At 49.0% G+C, this 18,132-nt stretch overlaps 1 protein-coding gene across 1 annotated transcript; it reads left to right on the forward strand.

The window, feature by feature from the left end:
- The first annotated feature begins 300 nt into the window (after positions 1 to 300).
- Positions 301 to 3,250, forward strand: LOC112551919. The gene is made up of 2 exons (XM_025215702.1): positions 301 to 534; positions 3,022 to 3,250. Exons 1-2 carry the CDS (start codon positions 363 to 365, stop codon positions 3,150 to 3,152), a joined length of 303 nt encoding a protein of 100 aa, XP_025071487.1. The 5' UTR covers positions 301 to 362; the 3' UTR covers positions 3,153 to 3,250.
- Positions 3,251 to 18,132: the final 14,882 nt, after the last annotated feature.

An 18,132-nucleotide genomic window follows, 5' to 3' on the forward strand; every position in this document is an offset into this window, starting at 1 on the left:
AAACAACATCTTTATCTTTCCCTTGACTCTGAAGGAGACTTTTGCCCTTTCACATATCACACTAGCAGAACAGATGGTAAATGAGGAGACAGATGAGGAGCTGCATGAATCATTGCCAGGAATATCTAGAGTCAATAGACAGGACCAGCTGCACAGAAAATGGCTACCACAACAAAGTTCAAATAGAGCTCAGAGCAATTTCATTGTCCTCATCCGTATATGAAAGAGCCCGAAATCCCCTGTATGCTGCTTCCCTTTGCTTGGCTACAAATAAATACAGGGATTTTCCACCAAACAGTCCTGTGTCTGTTTTTGCTTCTCTTCTCTCTAGAAGTTCCTGAGATCCCAGCTAAGCTTAGGCCATGAAGATCGTCTACCTTCTCTTGGGTGTTGCCTTCTTGGTCTCCCAGGCCCAGGCACAGGATGTGGTCGTGGCACAGGGTGAAGCTGAAGCACAAGATATAGATGACATGGATGAGGAGGTTCAGGACAATGCCATGGAAGCAGAGTATGCCGCTAGTATGGGATCTCCAGGTAAGGAGCAGCAATAGAGTTTAATGTGAGATGGGCATTAATGAAAGAGAGGGTCCTCTCCCTGGACAAGGGCAATGTTAAGCATCCTAATAAAAGACAAGATTATAGTTGGAAACCAGAAAACTTGGTTTCCTTGGTAGCACTGTTACAAAGGTGCTTTGCTGCTGGAGCAGTGATATGTGGCAATTTATCATCATAAAAAGAGAGAGAAAAAAAAAGAAAATCTCATTCAGGTCTGTTTACTCTGGCCAGAAGAGCTACATGGTGACCATGTAGGGAGAGCTGTTAAAGAAGCTCTGGTGATAGAAGTGATTTCATAGACTTTTAGAAGTCATTTGTAAGTCAGAACTACCAAGTTTTGCTTTCTTATTGCCAAATTATCCTTTACAAGTCCTTCTGGGGCTCTCTAGGGGAAGTATACACACAGTGTAAGACAGGACTTTCACCTCTGCCATGTACCGGTAGCTGCTAGAGTAGTGGGAAATTCTTACTGAGAAAAGTATCACAGATTAAAGGTGTGTTGAAAACCAACAGAAGTCTTCACCTGTGGAAAATGGGTGTGTACTTAGTAATATAGGAGGAATAGAGATGTTTTATTTGTATAATTTCCATCTAATGAGTGTACTCACCCACAATATCTCAATACATTTTCAATCAGCTTGACAAAGAGGTGTGATTTAGTAACCAAGTATCATGAATGATCATGATACAATTATCTACATGTGCATGTCCATACTGTAAAGTAACTATGGTGACTTCTGCCAACTTGGGTGTAAATTTGCTACCTGCATCATGCAGGTAGTAAATTTATGCCCTATTAGTTATTACACAGGAAGGCACGTGTAGATGCCTTACTGCACAGTAACTCTGTGTGTTTGGCAGACTTGGGACTAACTTTAGTGCCGAGTCTGTCCACACACAGTGTTACTGCACTGTAATGGCTGCACATGTAAACTCTGGCCTAAAAACCACTTACTGAGTGTGGCAGGGCACTGTTGGTACCTGCCACTTTAAGAGCTGAGCCAAGCAACCAGCAGGTGCTTGATTGCAGTGGCCATGTTAGATCTCTGGCCGCCTATATAAACAGAGCAGTCTGCTGCTGGCAGGCCATGCAGAAACATTGCCTGGTTGCAAGGTTGCATGCAATATCTTGGAGGTAAGGGCAGGATTTTAAGGGGATGGTTTGGAGGCTCCTGGTCCTGGGCATGACCTAAAACTGCACCCTTCCAGGAGTGGGTGGATTGGTGGGGCTCCCAGTGGTGTGGGAGCCCCCAGGAAATACCAGGCCAGTTACCACCCTGGTGAAAGGTGGGTAGGGGTGCCTTAGTCCCTAGCCCCCACATCACTGTGGGTACAAGGGGGCAAGGTATGACTGTAGCCACCTGAGCCCAGGGAGGGTGTAAGACCAAGAAGGGGCCAGGCATGGCTATGGCCACCTGAGCCCCACCAGGGAAGGAAGCTCCATAGCCCCAGTGAAGGGGTGAAGATGATGAGCCCCAGTGAGGGGGTGGGTGTGGAGCCCCAGTGAGGGGGAAACCAGAGGGCTGGGAGGTGTGTGTGTGTGTGTGTGTGTACACACTTTCGCACTGAGGGGGGCAGAATTAGCCCAGGGTTTGGCACAAGGCCGGACCATGCAGAGTAGGGGAACTCATGGAAACTGAAGGGACTGTGTGGTGAACCAGCATGTGAGTAGCAAAGCCTGATGGCCCAGAGAGGTCACTTAAGGAGGAGCAGGGCAGTGGAGTGCGGCCCGGTAATGGACAGTATGTCAGAGGCCCTGGTGAGAGAGGGGTGGAGTGGAAGAGGCCTCCTATGAGAGGGGAGGTGGTATGAGTGTGTGTGGGGCCCAGCTTTAGACTCAGTTTGCTCTGTTCTCAGGCTGGGAGTAATTATGTCACCTGGATACCATTCCTGGATGCAAGGCATGGGCTGTGGTGTAGGGGAGGAACAGAGCTGCAGATAGTGTCCTCTGGCATCAGGGCAAGAAGGGCAGCCTCCCACCTTAATAAGAACCAATTAAGAAACAACAAGGCATGGCAGGCGAAGAGGTGGGCAGTTGGCCCAGAACATGTGGTCAGGCCAATGACAGACTGGATCTGAGAATGCCTTCTGTTACACTGAGCATTAACCACTTTCTGCACAGGAAATAAATGTATAGATTTGCCCAGGGATTACTCAGCATTTACACTGGTTCAAGGATGATGTTGTCCTCCCAGATAGATTTTTAGAGCAGGTTCAACAGGGAAGATCCTGCTATGAAGAGAGGGGACAACTAGATGACCTTCAAGGTCCTTTAACTCTCTTAGTCCATGATTGTAATTGTGAACACAGTTTGCCCTGCTCCCTTTATATGTGAATACATCCACACACTTCACTGAGCAGCTAAAACAAAGTATAACATCAGCATTTACATGAATGAAGACTTCCTTTCTCTTTGCCTTTTTCCAATGTAAGTAACTCAGTCCAGCTCATTTTCCCCTCCTGCAGATGTTAAGCCACAGGAATATCCAATAGTTTGTAGAGTTCTCCTTGGTGTTTGCCGGCCCTTTCGCTGCCTGAGAAATGAACATACAATTGGATCATGTTCATCTAATCACGCTTGCTGCAAGAGACACTAAGACAAAGCCTTCCACTTGGAGTTGAAGAAAACCAGGAAGCAATTCATCCGTTCTAAAAAGTTAAAATGGCTATCTTTAAAATAAACCCTTAGCATCAATATGAATGTGTGTGGTGTTTTTCTTAAGTCTGTCCCTCATATGATCAGAATCCAGTAAGGGTTTCATTCACTGGACCTCTGTTCCTCTCCCACCCTATATGTCTTTAGACTGTAATGCCCACATCCACCAAGTTGCCTAACTGCCATGTATACCTCACATTCCCTTTGATTTCAGGAAGCTAATTAGGAGCTGAATACCTAAAACTCCATGACTGCACACCTCAGCTACTTGTCTATGCATTTGTGTAGTTTCTAGTACAATGGGGCAATGATCTTGGCTGAGGGTTATTGCAATGTCATCAATAGATAGTAATAACAGTGCCATATAACTGAATCAAACAGTAGGTCGTGGACTGCAGTAATACCACCTAGTGCTTGGTAACCCCTGCAAACATTAACCCATGGCTGCTCCATGCCCTGAATTCCTTAGATTATTTGCACTTAAGCTGACTTCCATGTGATCCTGAGCAAATGCCCCTTTGATACTATTTGTTCAAGGAATTTAGGAGGTGGTGGTAAAAAAATTCAGGGGATCTTCAAAACAGGTTTGGGAAAGGCATAGAAACTTCTATATTTATACTAGGATGCACAGCTGTCTTGTCACCAGTAGCAGAGAGCAATGGACTCTGAGGCAGGAGCAGATCTTGGACACCTGTTGAAAGAATAAATAAATACAGCGTGATGTCTGCTAGGAGGGAGTCATCTTGGAGGTGACAGCATTAATCTCACAGTCACACACCTGGGCTTGAGGGCTCATCTTTGGCCAGTCTCTGGTAAGCAGATTGAGGAATAACAGAGCGGCCAGATCAGAGCAACATCAAGGGAGTGTGAGGCAATTTCATTCACTCCATAGCTGCACCCAGCTTTAATTGCAATGGCCCTTGTCCCCCACCCAGTGCTAAGCCATTGCTAATTTATATTTGTACACAATGCATTTGATTCTAGTGTAGAAGCGTCCTCGGTGTGATCTAGTCTTCTAGCAGAAGTGCAAGGGGGAGGCACGAAGGAAGACCAAAACTGGAACATTTCCCTATTTCTTACCCAAAACCCATGTTTTCCTCGTTAGAGACATGGTCAGAATCAGACTCAGCCACCCGGTGGCTAAGGAATACGATGAACCTGCTTGTCCCAGTCTCTCACCAAGTGCCCCAACCAGTAGACCCCAGAGCTGAAGGCAGGGAAAGAGCACAGAAGTTCTGCTTCTCCACCATCCAACTGGCCTTCTGGCTGCTTTCCCTCTTATGCAAGGCTTGAGGATTTTGCCTACAATTCTGCACTTCATGGTGGAATAGGGTCACAAGAGAGTGTAAGTGGTTCTCACAGGTCATGATGATGAAGGACAAGCCTAGTGCACTGGTAGAAAGAACATCTAACATTCTCCTAAACAGCATTTTGTGATACTTACACCACTTCTTTCAGATAGCTAAGGAGCATTTCAATGTCCTTAGGAGCCAAGGCTACAGGGACTGAATATCATTTCAAATATCAGGATGGGTTATTAGCCGAGGGCACCAAGATGGGCTGATGGAGCAGAGGAGGAGTTGCAAGTGGAGTAGAGACCAGATGACAGGGGGTATTCATGGATAGGCCAAGCATATATTCCAGGGACCAGGGTGTGGGACAAAAGATGGATTTAGGAACAGTCCCCAGAACTAGCTATGAGACTGGGGAAGAGACTGGCTCATTGCCAGAAAGCTAAATGGAGAGGCGAGTATGGGCTATGAATGGCTGCAGAGCAATTGGAGCGTGAACTGGGTTTCAGTATCTTTTGGAAAGCTGCCACCTTATTCTTGCTCAGGTTAACAGCACCTTCTTCCAGCTTTGGGGCGCAGACCAGCTCACAGGGCCAATTCTCCACCCTGGGATCCTGTGCCATGTAAGGATCACATTAAGCACCTCTTGTCACCCCGTGCAGACGAGGGCTATTGTGGTTACAGACCAGTGCAGCTCTGGGGGCGCAGAATTGCTTCAGGCTCACTCGGAGATCACTTGCCCTGTTCTGAGTATCTCCTCCTTGTGCTGCCTGGGGATTGTCCTCCCTGCTCCCCGGATGGGTGCAGATACCACCTCACTGGGATCCACTGTCTCCCTCCTACCAGAAATTACATTGGCTTTGCTTTCATTTCCCTCCAACAAAAATACCAGGTCTGCTCCATTTTCAGACACTGGCCTCCCCTGGGGCATCCATTACAGAAGAACAGCACCGCTCCTCGGCACGCGTTCACTTCCCAGATCCCCAAAGTAGCCCTGTCCTCATAACTATCTGCGTGGGCCCCTGTTGCCTGCACACAATGTTGCTGGGATGGCAAGCACATCTAATGGCCCAGGGACAGCTCCAGACTGGGTGACTCTTTACACAGATGGGGGCAACCCAGACAGTGTCCTGGCCACACTACATTTCTTGTGCAGCGAGAGAAGCCCCACACTGACTGCACTGGTTTCCTATGCATTTTCTGACCCCATCCCTCTAACTCCCAGTCAGATCTCTGCCTTTCCTCACCCTTGGTCTTTCCCTCTACCCAGCTATGTGTCCAACCCCAGTCCAGCTTCTGTTTTACTGCCCCCCCTCCTCTGCTTCCTACACAGTCCAGCTGACAATTAGTCCCCACATCCCTCATCTCTCACAATCCCAAATCCATGCCTGCCCCCCCATTCAGACACTTCACTGATGTCTTCACATCCCCCACCCTGCACTCAGTCATCCTTCTGCCTCTTACACCGCTGGGCCCCCACTTCATCTTCTGCCCATCGCTTGCCCCATCCCTCCCCGTGGCCCCCATGCCATTCCTGCAACCACCTCTGGCACCCGGGGCACACAGCACAGGGTGTCCCTTTCATCACTGCTCCCTGGGGAGTTTGGGGGATGTGGTCCCTTGTACCATGGAGAAGAGCAGGCAGAGCTTCCCTGGTTTGTGCCCTGGTACCCAGTGTCCCTAAGGCTTGTTTCAGCATCAGATGAGAGACCAAGATTTCACTGCACATAGATGCCTGCCTGGCACCCCACATGGTGCAGCAAAAGAATCGACCTGTCCTTCAGATATACACAGGTGGACTGATGGAACATGTAGGTTCATTTAGGAAACCTTCAAACCAATTGAGAATAATTTGAAACAGTTTGTCTCTCTGTATCCAGAGTAAATGGCTTGGTAGGATGAGGTTGTCACTAGAATTGGCTGGGCTCCCTGATTGTGGATTTGGGGGGTTTGCTTTAGTTTGGTTTGGTTTAGTTTTAGTTTTAATGAAATGCATCTTCAGCAGAAAAAGAAGATTCAGCAAAACTAACATCTTGCACCAAAATGTAGCAGGTTCAATGAAACGGGGTGCCACTTTCTTTCACAGTCTGGGTGGAATATGGACCTCCTTTATAGTATGTTAATTTACAAATGCCACGGGGAAATGTGCAATATAGGCAAGCTCCAAGAAACGCTGGGTAAACTCAAAGCTGGCAGGGAATGTCCTTCCCTGGGTGTAGAGGGTCCCAAACCATGTCCCTAGTCCAGGGAAGGCAGAGCAGAGACATGAACCTGGCCCTCTGCTACCCAAGTTGGATGCCATGAGCCACCCGCTTTGGGGAAGATCTGGCAGCTCTTATAGATTCATAGATTCATAGACATTAGGGCTGGAAGGGACTTTGGAAGATCATCGAGTCCAGCCCCCTTCCCTAAGGGCAGGAAGTCAGATGGGGTCAAAGGATCTCACCAAGATAAGCGTCCAAATGTCTCTTAAAGGAGTCCAGAGTAGGCGCTTGCACCACCTCCGGCAGCAGTCTGTTCATCAGAACATCTCAGGTTTGTCCTGATCCAGAGTAGGGAGAATCCCGACATCCTGAACACTGTCTGAGAGGGTGAAAATGTTCTTCTGCGCATCTCTCATCAGGAGAGGATTTCCTGCTAGATGCTGATCATAGAAGGGACACACTGACATTGATGCTAGAGATTTATTTTTAAGGTCACCATGTTAGCTCTTTGGAGAGGGTGAATTACTTCCAGGTTTTCTTTAGCTCACGTGGGAAGGCTTCTTTCTATACAGATTATTTACAGCAGGTAAGGCCAGGTCCACACCAACCGATCCTACGTTTAAACAGCCCGCAATTTGCCTGGCAAAGGCCGAGCCACCGTGGACAATCTTGCAGACTTCCTTGTGGTCTCATGCCTGCAAGGAGAGAAGATTGGTTGAGCTCAGTTACTTACATTCAGGAGAAGCTAAGAAAGCAGATGACTCATGGCAGGCAAATGCTCATGATGGAAACTGCCTCCGCTGTTCAGTCCAGCGTGTGTAGGCAGATAGAGAGCGGGCCCAATTCAGTTCCCAATTCGAATCATAGGGAAGTCATGGTTCCTGAGACCTGGAGCGGCTGACCGGCAGCTTGGGTGCTGCAAGGGGTATGGGCAGCTTCTGTGTAGCATGCAGCAGACTTGGCAGGGGGCAAGGGGCAGAAAGCCAAGTTGCAAGTTGGGCAGGGAGCACAGGGAAAGAAGCAGATGGCAGAGCAGCAGAGCAAGCCGGGAGACCACAGCAAGAAGCAGAACCAAAGCAGCAGATTGGGCAGGGTAAGGGGTCTGCACTGGCACTTGGGAAGGGTGCGGGGAAAAGAGGTTGGCCCCTGGTGATCTACATCCCCGCCCCCACACACCTTGATCAACGCAGGATCATTCTTGTCTAAACTATTGTAGACAAATGTGTTTCTAACCTACTCCCCAAAACTATCAAGGACAGAGATACTATAACCTCACAGCATTTTGTGAAGTCTCCTTTAATATAACACGTGAGTCTCCAGTGGCTCTCGCTGCCTTCCATCCTGCAGGGCCCAAGCAGAGCTGCAGTTGGCAAGTTGCTGGGACAGGCATTTTGGTGTGTAGTTAGCAGGCAGACTAATATTGTCCCCTCCTTTCCTTTCACTGACCAGGCCTGCATGCTTGCTTCACATTTTTTCACCGCTTATGGAGCAATAGTCCTAACTATGGTGATGACATGACCCCTGAAGTCTCTACTTAGAACAGCAGTCCCGCTGCACCAAACTCAGAGGATGCAGATGACATCCTCTTTCATACAGGGTTGAGGACAATGCAATTGCTCAGAGCTCCCTTTGATCTTTCTTTGATGTCATAGCCATCTTCTGTGCAGCTCCCCCTGTCTATTGACTCTAGATATTCCTGGTGATGATGCACCCAGCTCCTCATCTGTCTCCTCACTTACCTGCTGTTCTGCTAGTGTGATGTCTGACAGGATGATCGTCTCTATTCAGATCTCTGGCAATGATCTTCCCCCATCTCACAGCCAGTTCTAGGGTCTCTTCCTAAGTCCATCTTGTGCCCCACACCCTGGTGCCCCAAATACATTCTCCGCCTATGAACGCACATCCTCCCTAATGTGGTCTCTGCTCCACTTGCAACTCCTCCTCTGCTGTATCAGCCCATCCTGGTACCCTCAGCCGATAATCTACCCTGTACTTTGAAATGATATTCTGTCCTTATACTCTTGGCTCCTAGAGGCATCAAAATGCTCCTTAGCTATGTGAAAGCAGCTGTGTAAGTGTCACCAAATGCCACTCATGTGAACGTTAGATCTCCTTTCTGCCATTGAACTACAGTTGCCCTTCCTCAGCAGGATGTGTGAGAACTATTTACACTCTCGTGTGATCCTGTTCCACCAGGAAGTGCAGAATTACATGCAAAGTCTTCAAAACTTGGATCAACGGGAAACCAGCCAGAGGGTCTGTTGGATGCTGGAAACGCCAAACTTCTGCCTTCAGACCTCGGGCCTAGTGGTTGAGGCACTTGGTAAGAAAGTGGAACAAGCAAATTCAAGCTGTTCCTTAGCAGATGTCACCTCTGAGGTGACTCCCTCCTAGCAAGCATCACATTGTATTTATTTATTCTCTTTAAACATGTGTCCAACATCTGTGCCAGGCTCAGAGTTCATTGCCCTCTGCCATCAGTGACAAGAGAGCTGTACGTCCCAGCATAAATGTCTATCCACCCCCCTACCCGCACCCAACAGAAACCACATCTTCCCCAACCACCTTCACCAGCCCTATATCCTTGCCCATGGTGCTGGTCTGTACAGGCTCAGGATAATGTTATATGCCTCCAGGTCCCAGGCCTATGTCCAATTCTGTCCCACTATTCTCAAATCCCTGGAAAACAGGTCATACCAAAGTTTGGCGGGTCCTCCTCCTCCCCCTTGCTTTTTTGGTGATACGGTTTAAAGAGTCAGATGATGGTTTGGTATAAAAGTAGATGCATTAAGGCATTTTTAGGACATGAACAGGGTGGAATAAGCTGGCAGGTAGATAGATGCCTGTAGGCCGCTTCTGAGTGCCCCTACAGGATACCTGCCTCAGGAGACCTACCTGCATCCACACCCTACGGTCTTTTCCCCTGTTCAGTTGTCTTGCCCACCACACCTTGGTGTTCAAATTAGTAAGGGAGGCTGCACAGAGAGCAAGGCATGCTTTTGAAGAGGCATGCCCTGTGTGGTCTGAGGCTCCCTCCCAGCCTTGTCCCAGTGTTACTCTCACTGAACCCTGTAGCTCAGGGACCACTGTTCATGGCCACATGCTCCTGGCTCAGCTCCAGTCATCCCCCGTGACCTCAGGTTCCAGCACCTACAATATCTCCTACTTAGGCAGCTTTGGGTCCTGTTTCTCCCCTGTCATCTCCTGCCTTACAGTCTAGGCAAGCTGAGCCTCATGTGGCCACAGAATACACTCTAGTCCTTGTCCTCTGTCTACTCAGTGCAATTTCAGGTTGTGGGTGTCCCCAGTCGTCCCCTTTTAGTGGCTTCCACCTCCCCTACAGACAATCCAGCCCTCCAGGGGAAAGCAAAACCCACAAAATACAAGCGCCAGTCCTGGTTCAAAAGTATGTCCCCCACGGGGTTCGCCATCCCCTTGGTGGTGGGCTCCAAGTGGAGAGGGAAGCAAAACAGAAAGTACCCAGGGTACTTATCTTGCTTCCTATCCAGGCTCCCAACTTCTCTTCACTTAGGGCTGCCTCCTGAGTCCTGTCCGCAGTCTGGGCTCTGGTTCTCATGCCTCTCAGAGATGGCTCCATCCCCGGCAGCTTCCACAGCCAGACTGCCTGCTCTGGCTTGAGATTTGGGTTTATGCAGAGCTCCCTGGATCACATGCATAGGTGGTGGAAGGGGGCCTTAGCTCCCCCAGCCTGGGCCAGTGACAGCAGCTCCAGCACCACCGCCACTATGCAGTTCTCCACCACTGTGCCCACAGCACCAGTGCACCAGTGGGAGGGAAGGGTAGGGGCAGGGGCAGGGGCAGGGGCAGGTTGGCATGCTATGCAATGCCCAGCCCCACCAAACAATATTTTCTAGTGCTGCTGATAGTCACATGGCCCCTCTACTTCCACCCCCTGGGACATCAGGCCCTGCCTGTACCCGGACCCCATGCCCATCTTGCTTCAGGCTCCCCTGCCCGGGAGTTTGCCTCTCAAGGCAGAGGCAGAAGAGACACAGAGATGAAGCGGAAGGGAGCAAGTGGGAAAGGAGGGGAATCAGAACCACATAACCACCGAGGTGTCTCGAGCAGGGCAAAGGATGTCATCCTCCCGCTCTACTCAGCCTCAGTCAGACTGCAACTGGAGTACTGCGTCCAGTTCTGGGTACCGCCTGCCCTGTGAAGAATATGTACAGCCAATTCCCAGCACCTCCTGCAAACCCAGCTGCAGGAGACAGATGGGGCAATCCATTAGCAAAGGAGACAGGCCCAGGGCTCTCCTGTGCCCCTGCTGTTCCTGGCTGCTGGGATGATTCCCACGGAAAGAGAGCACCTGAGTACAAGTCCCTGCAGCCCCTTGAGCTGATCTTGACTGTGCCGTAGGACAGTCATAGTATCATTATAGTATCATAGTACTGAGGGTCGGAAGGGACCTAAACAGATCATCAGGTCTGACCCCACAGCCTGGAAGGAACGAGCGGGTGGACCAGCTGGGGAGAAGCCCAGGAACATCAACCCATGTTGCACACCCACCTCGGTGTGTTATGCTCATTGCTAATGTATTGAGCTTCTTGTGGTTATTAATCTTCCTTTCATGTAGTCATGCTCCTCCAGCCAAAATACCAGTGTCCCATGCCTGGTTTACTTCCCATCTGCCAGTGGCTTCAGGACTCTGCCTTCTGGATGCTCCTCAGTTACTGTCCTTCCCGTCTCCTGGCTCTTGCTGCTATCTTCACCCTCCTAAACACAGAGCTCCCCTGCCCTCCACATCCTCCACCTGATCACCCGTGTCTGCTGCTCCTAATTCATGCTCAGCACTCTCCTCTCTGTGCAGGTCTCTGGCAATGACCCATCCTCTTCCTCCTGCCCCACAGCCAGTCCTGTGCCCACAGCTCATATCTAGCCATGGTCCCAGCTCCACTTATGTTCAGCTTACTCAAGCCTTCTGCTCTCAGCTCTACCTAAGGCATATCTTCTGTCTCTTCCGACCCTCCTGGCAGTCCCTCAGCTCCTTAGCCACCCTCTGCTCTGGGGCAGGACAACATTATGCAGGGACAATGCCTACAAGACCTCCTAATCTGTCTTGTTCCTGAATCTGAAGGAGACAGCTGTCCCCTCGGATGTGAAATCTCCACAGCAGCAGATGACCACTGAAGCAGATTAGGAGGTGAGTTATTATTAGGATCATCCAATCTCGCAGTTATTAGGACCATCAGAAGATCTAGCAGCAGGAAAACATTCTGGTCAATAGATGGCTCCCATGTCAAAGCAACCTCAAGGGAAGCCTGGAGCATTTTCCTTGTCCTTATCCCTGCCTAAAACAGTCTGAAATCCCCCCTATTTAAAAATGCATAAATACAGGGACAAGCCACCCACAGGCACTCAGTCTATTTTTGGTCCGCCCATCTGCAGATACCTGAGGTCCCAGTCCTGTTTTGGCCATGAAGTTTCTTTACCTTCTCTTTGCTGTGGCCTTCTTGGTCTTGCAGACCCAAGCTCAGGACATCCCAGCTCAGGATAAGGCTGAGATACAAGAGTTGAACCAGCTGGAAGCCAAAGTCAAGCTTGTAGTGATGGAAACAGAACATGCTGCTGATATGAAATATCTAGGTAAGGTGTAACAATGGGGGTGAATGTGAAAATGGCCTGTCTTGGAAGGGAGAGTCCTGTCTCTTGGGCCAGTGAAATGGTATGTAGAAAAAATTCAATGTCAAACATACTGAAAGAAGGGAAGGTTGGCACCGGTGCTGGAGGCAATAAGGGCAGCACCAAGGTAATGGAGTTGTGACATGTGCCAGTGATAAAAAAATTGAGACTAGTCAAATAAAGAGATCGATCCATTCATCAATTAGCACATTAGCCACCTAGAAAAAATATGTCTACGTAGAATGCTTGGAAAATGACTCTCTCTGCTTATGGGGGCTGAGGCCAATTACTGACATGTGGTTGAATGTGGTATGCAATGATCTGGTCCATTTTCTTACCAAATAATATGTTGGACACCTTCCAGCTCCTACTAGAAATGTTCACATGAGAAGTTTGGAAGCATTGATCTATCATAGCTAGTGACTCCTTGGAAAAATAATCCAGGATGTGTGTCCCCAAAAGTCCAGCATAACTCAAGCTATTTTTCACTATCTACAAGACTGGTAGCAGTGGGGTAGGAGTGGTGCTGGGCAGTGATGGTGCAAGGAATAGATGAGAAGCAGAGTTCTTGGGTGGGGGAAATATCTTTTATTGGACCAACCGCAGAGTTAGCAAAGATGTTGAACAAACTGTGGGTCATAAAGCACCCCTCTTCAGGTCTGGGGAAAGATGCAGGTGCAGCCAAGCTAATCCCAACTAAAGCAATGACTCTAGATTTAAAAGAAATTAAAAGAGTCACTTAATGCCTTTCCTTAATTCTGTTCCCTTAACTGACTGCTTTCATTTACTCAACACACGCCCTTGTTTGATCTGGGATTTAGCTTAAACTGGACCCGCTCCTTCCCAGACCTGAGAAACAGGACTTTGTGCAGGCAAGCTTGTCACCCATCTCTGCCAACTATATAGTTGGCACAAAAAAAAACTGGACAAAGACCTTGGTTCTTATACAATGCTGATGGACAGTTGAGTTCTCTTTGAATGGTGATTTCTCTCTGAATTTAAATAAAACCTAAGAATAGCTATCTCCACTTTGCATCAAGGAAGTTCATCCTGAAATCTGGTAATAGAAACTTGGGTTTTAGAAAATGTGACTCAGCCAGCAATGCTAAATGGTTTTGCATACCATAACTGCAGATACCACCCTGAAGGGAACACACTGAGTTTTACGGGAATTTGATCTGGTCTCTTTACCTCTTCAAACATCCAGGCTTTTCTCTGAGGACCTGGGGCAGTTTGCATTGTGTGTCTTTCCCTGGAAGCTTTCTCATCTCTTCCCCACTTTTGTATGGAAGTAACTTATCTCGGATAATCTTCCCACTATGCAGATCCTGCACAACCGAGACGCCGCAAGTTTTGTTCAAGGCGAGGTGTTTGCAAGTCACGCTGCTCTGGGAACGAAAATTCATCTCGACGGTGCAGAAACCGCCAGCGTTGCTGTGTAAAAAGGCGTCAGTAGAACAGCAGCAGACTGAGCAGAGAAAAAACCCAAATATGAATTCACTCTCCACAAAGAGCTGTATTCCCCAATGAGTTATTTCACCTTCTCTAAGTAATTCTGTCTATAAAGAGTTCTGTATTTCACTCGGGTCCAAGATGGAATTTGAGGGGGGGAAAAGGGGTCTTGATGGGTCAAAAGGGAGCCAGCCCCCCAATGCTCCAAGGCTCCTTGCACTGGCATTGCAGCGGGAAGGAGCCAGGGCACAACCGTGACTGCCCCTGGCATTGAGATTGCAACGTGCTAGAAGGCACCAAGTGCATAAAGCCTGCTCCACACCGCAGCCAGGAGCACCTCAGCTGCAGGAGATGGACCGGGGATGCCCTGGGAAAGGAGACATGCCTGGGATTGCCCTAGGTCCTTGCTATGACTGGTGGATGGGGTGGCATCCAGGGACACGGGCATACCCTTGAGCCGTTCTAAAGTGTGACATGGGCCATATTTTCTCCCCCTGCAATATTCCCTGGTCCTTCACCTTGGGAAGTGTGTTGCCCCATCATCCTCAGGGAGGGAAAAGAAGAAGTCACGGAGTGAATAAGCCCCATGGTGGAGAACGGCTCACCGGGGCGGGGAGGATGGAGGAAGGAAGCTAAGGGTGGAAAGGTCTGAGTGGAGGGATGGGGTGATTTCAGTGCAAAACAAGACCAAGGATCTGTTCACTGGGATCAGTCAGAGAAGGGAGGCAAGTTATATATTGAGTCCTGGGGGGACCCTGGGGGTTGAGCCAGAATGGAGGGAGGTGTGGAGTGGAGAGGTGAAGTTAGAGAAATGCGTGAGTTCAGTGTGGAGGGTACAAGGGTTTTCATATGGGGCCTGTGACAGTCCCAGAGAGGGGAAGTGGACCTTGGGAACGGACCTGGACAGAATAGAGAGCAAGGAAACCTGGGCGGATAGGAAAGAGGCTGGGTGCAAGTTAAAAAAGTGGCTGGGGAGAAGAGAAGATTAAGAAAGGCTTGGGGCAAAGATCTGAACGGGAGCCAGGGAATAGCTATAAAAAAAGGCACTAAGGATATCACCATTTTCCTGCTTCGCATGGGGAGAAACCTAAGATAGTCCAAGGATTATTTTCTGATAAAGCAACAAGACCAACCCTGAATAACAGACAGCCCAGGGCAAATCTCCAGGGACATTGTGGTGGTGGGGGGAAGTTGTGTCCCGGATCACCCACATTTGGTATGCAGACTTGAATCTGGGTTTCCTACATCCTTGGGGTCTCCGACTCTATTTCTCTTAGTGTATTTCTCAAAGGACCATTCTAGCTGGTCTAGGGTCTCCTAGACTATTTCTCAAGAGACCATTCTGCCATTAGGAAGGAACTCCAGCTTTATGAGGTTATGCACTTCATATGGTCCAAGATGGAATTTGTGGTGGGGAAAGAGGGCTTTTGGGGGTAAATATGGTCCAATTCCTCATTCCCTCAAAGCTCTTTACTCTGACATTGCAACATAAAGCAACCAAGGTGCAATGGTGACTGGCCCAGCAGGTTCAGGGTGGGTATGTCTTCGGCGTATCCACTGAATAAGTAGTAACTGCAATCGGAGTATCTCTTTGCTCTGTTTTGCTGAGCACAGCTCTGCTGTGTTCGTGTTACCCAGATAGCACCAATGATCATGGAAAACCGTGCAAAGCTGAGATGTCAGAGGGGCCCTGGCAGCAGCTCAATATGGCTTTGGACAGGTTCTCAACCAGGCCATGAACCCCCAAACACAGAAGTGACCTGAAGCCCTTTCCCTGGTGCCTCGGGGAGGCAGAGCTCAGCATCTGGGCTTGCTTTTATTATCCTTAGAAGAGAAGGGACAAAACGTTTCAGTCTTCTTCTTCCACCTAGAGATGATGAGGATCCCCTCAGGGGTGCTATCTGCACAGCAGCAGGTTTCTTTTACTTTTACTCACTTTCTTCATTTTTATTCATTTCCCCAGTATGTCTAACAGCCACTAGCTTGGATAGACTCATGTCGCAACCAGGAGAAAAACAGCTACAGGAGATGGGCAGGGATACACAGGGAAATCAGACATGCTTAGGGCTTTCCTATGTCCTTATAATTATAGGCTGCTGGGACTACTCTCAGGAGTGGTCGGCAGCTAGATACATGAAAGTCTAGCTCGTGGCAATGACTGTACAACATCTGCTGCTGCCATGATGGCAGGGAAGGAAAACATTGCTGGGATACCAGAGGCTCGTCCAGCTGGGGAGAAGGAGCGGAGGTAGGAGTTGGGTGGAGGAAACATTGAGCAAAGCATAGAGGATGTGGCCAGGAGCACAAGAGGCAGGGAATTATAGACTCATAGAAACCTAGAAAAATAGGGCTGGAACAGACCTCTGCAGGTCATCTAGTCCAAACCCTGGCTCAAGGCATAATCACCCCTAAGCAACATCCTTGTCTGATCTGTCCCCAAAACTATACACTCAACTCTGTTGCGCAAGTACAAGTTATATCAAGGAATGACATGGTGGGTGGTGGAGGATGTTGGGATCCCTAGGGTGTCTGTCTTTTCACATCAGGACCTTGCTAGAAGCTGCTCAATGCATGCTTAGAAGGTGATGTTGGATGTAATTCTTAGAGAGTTGTAGCACTTCCCTAAGGGGCAGCCACTAAGCAGGGGTTTCCAGGATCACAATTGTGGATTTAGTCACCTACTCTGCACCACAGCCTCATTCTAGGTGCCCAAATAATTTTATGGATTTAAATAACAGGCCTGAACATGACCAGTTAGGCAGGGCTTCTCTAAATGCCTGTCCAAATGCTTGAGCACCCTCCTTCTCTGAACATTTGTCCTCATCTCCATCCTACATTTCCTCTGCTGGAGCTTGAGCCCATTGCTCCTAGTTCTGTCCCCTATGGCTACTGAGAATAGTCTATCCCAGAGTTTTTCAACCTTTTTTAACAAGTGTATCCTTTCTGTCTAAAAGTTTCAGCACATGTACCCCTTTATATTTTTTCCTTCATTTTAAGGTGGAGGAGGACGAAGTGGACTGAGCCCTGCAGTGAGGGAGGGAGTGGGGTAGGGGCAGACGATGTTCAGCCGGGGCAGGGTGCAGGACGGAGGCATGAGCAGCTTGTCCACGGGGCAGCTCCTGCCATTGAACGCACCCCGTGAGGGAATGGAGGGGGGCTGTGCCCCTGGATCTGTGCATGGGGTGAGTACACAGTGCCACTGTGGGGTGGGGGGCGCAGATTGAGGCCCCAGTGGCGGAGGAGACTTGGAGGTAGTTAAAGGCTGCTATTAACTCCCCTCTCGGTCTCCTCTTTTCCACCCTAAATGAGCCGATTTCCCTCAGCTTCTCTTTATAAGTCATGTCCCCCAGCCCCCGAACCATTTTTGTTGCCCTCTGCTGGACTCTCTCCAATTTGTCCACTTCCTTTGTGTAGGGATGGAGCCCAAACTGGACAAAATACTGCAGGTATGGCCTCACCAGTCCTGAATTGAGGGCAAGAATCACTGCCCTCCATCCTCTAGTAATGCTCCTACTAATGCATACCAGTATGCTGTTAGCCTTCTTGGCAACAAGGGCACACTGCTGGCTCATATCCAGCTTATTGTCCACTGTTACCCCCCGGTCCTTTCGGTCTGAAACTCCTGTTTCAGTGGCCTACAGGAATCAATCTTGCAATGAGTCATAAAACCTATCCCCACTAAAACAAAAAAAATCCAAAAACACATCCAAAAACCCCCTACTTTGAATGTAGAACATCAAAGCAAACAATACAAACACGTACCGCACTGGGGCAAATGCTCTACACATGATGAGTGCTCACCAGGGTCCCTCTGGCTTTGCTTCCTCCAACTGCAATTCATATATGCACCTTAGAGGGAACCAGTTAATAAAGGTGACTCTGTTTCCGGTGACATGGGAGAGGACCAGGGGTGTTTCCTGCCATTAGCTCAGCATGTTCTTGGGAACGCAGAAGAGCTGAGACAAACCCACTCTGAGCAGCAGCAAATGTGGGTTTGGAATAAATCTTGGACCCACACACCCACCTCGTGCTTGGATCCTTTAACACTTTTGTCCCATGGAGCTGTGATGAGAGAGTATGGGGGGAGGAGGGAAAAAACCTCATATTGGGTGGTTCTCTGCATTAGAAAAGCACATACTGTAAAGAAATCAGATGAGCCATGACTTAGTCCTCCCAAGGGACAAAGACAGCAGGGTTTACAGCTGGGAAAACACACCTGTGGGCAGATTTGCTCAAAGATCCAATCCCAACAGTCCAAACCCCATGCTTTCTCTAAGACACCAGTATTTGAGTGCCGTACCTCTTCTCAGTAACAATCAACCTTCTGGGG

This window comes from Alligator sinensis, unplaced genomic scaffold (genome assembly GCF_000455745.1).
Source record: "Alligator sinensis unplaced genomic scaffold, ASM45574v1 scaffold687_1, whole genome shotgun sequence".
Taxonomy (NCBI): domain Eukaryota; kingdom Metazoa; phylum Chordata; order Crocodylia; family Alligatoridae; genus Alligator; species Alligator sinensis.